This window comes from Bison bison, unplaced genomic scaffold, assembly GCF_000754665.1.
Source record: "Bison bison bison isolate TAMUID 2011002044 unplaced genomic scaffold, Bison_UMD1.0 scf7180017853732, whole genome shotgun sequence".
Lineage (NCBI taxonomy): Eukaryota > Metazoa > Chordata > Mammalia > Artiodactyla > Bovidae > Bison > Bison bison.
In genome coordinates this window covers 121,370-122,160 of record NW_011484305.1, presented here as the reverse complement: position 1 = coordinate 122,160, position 791 = coordinate 121,370, and the positions used below count along the sequence as shown (strand labels likewise).

The 791-nt window shown below is 39.3% G+C and overlaps 1 protein-coding gene across 1 annotated transcript in view; it reads right to left on the bottom strand.

Annotated features, from left to right (window-relative positions):
• Window positions 1-71: 71 nt before the first annotated feature.
• LOC104999732 (olfactory receptor 4F3/4F16/4F29-like) overlaps window positions 72-791 on the bottom strand; it is a 987-nt gene continuing 267 nt past the window's right edge. The window contains exon 2 of the mRNA XM_010855304.1: window positions 72-790. Coding sequence (XP_010853606.1) covers window positions 72-790 — 719 coding nt within the window. The remainder of the gene's footprint in view (window position 791) is intronic.

Genomic DNA, 791 nt, shown 5'->3' with positions numbered 1-791 from the left:
CTCCCAATATTAATAATAGAAGTATAATATCACTCCAACTCAGTAAAGAGACTTTATAATACTTTGGGCATTTAAGAAATCCTTCTGTAAATAATAAATTGACTGCATACTTTCTTCATTGCCACTTTCATTTCTTTGTTCCTCAATGTATAGATGACTGAATTTAAAAAAGGGGTGAGAACTGCATCAGAAACAACAAGGAATTTGTCTAGGTGTGACATGGAGTGAGGCCAGATGTAAACGAAGATGCAAGGACCGAAGAACAAAATCACCACCATGACGTGAGTTGACAAAGTGGAGAGGGCCTTAGATGAGCTACCGGAAGAGTGTTTCCGAACAGTGATGAGGATAAAAATGTAGGAGACAATCAATATGAAGAATGATCCCAGGGATATAAATCCACTGTTGGCTGTGACCATGGACTCTAGCCTGAAGGTGTCTGTGCAGGCAAGTCTGATGAACCGAGGAAAGTCACAGTAAAAGCTATCAATTATATTAGGGCCACAGATTGGCAATTTTACAACAAAACCCAGTTGAACCACAGAGTGAATAAAGCCAATTATCCATGCAGCCACAAGAAGCAGAAGACACATTTTTCTGCTCATAATAGTGAAATAGTGGAGAGGCTTACATATGGCAACATATCTGTCAAAGGCCATGGCGATAAGAAGCACCATCTCCACACCACCAATGATATGGATGAAGAAGATTTGTGCGATGCAGCCTCCAAAGGAGATGACTTTATGTTTTCTAAAAATGTCATAAATCATCTTGGGAGAAATTACAGAAGA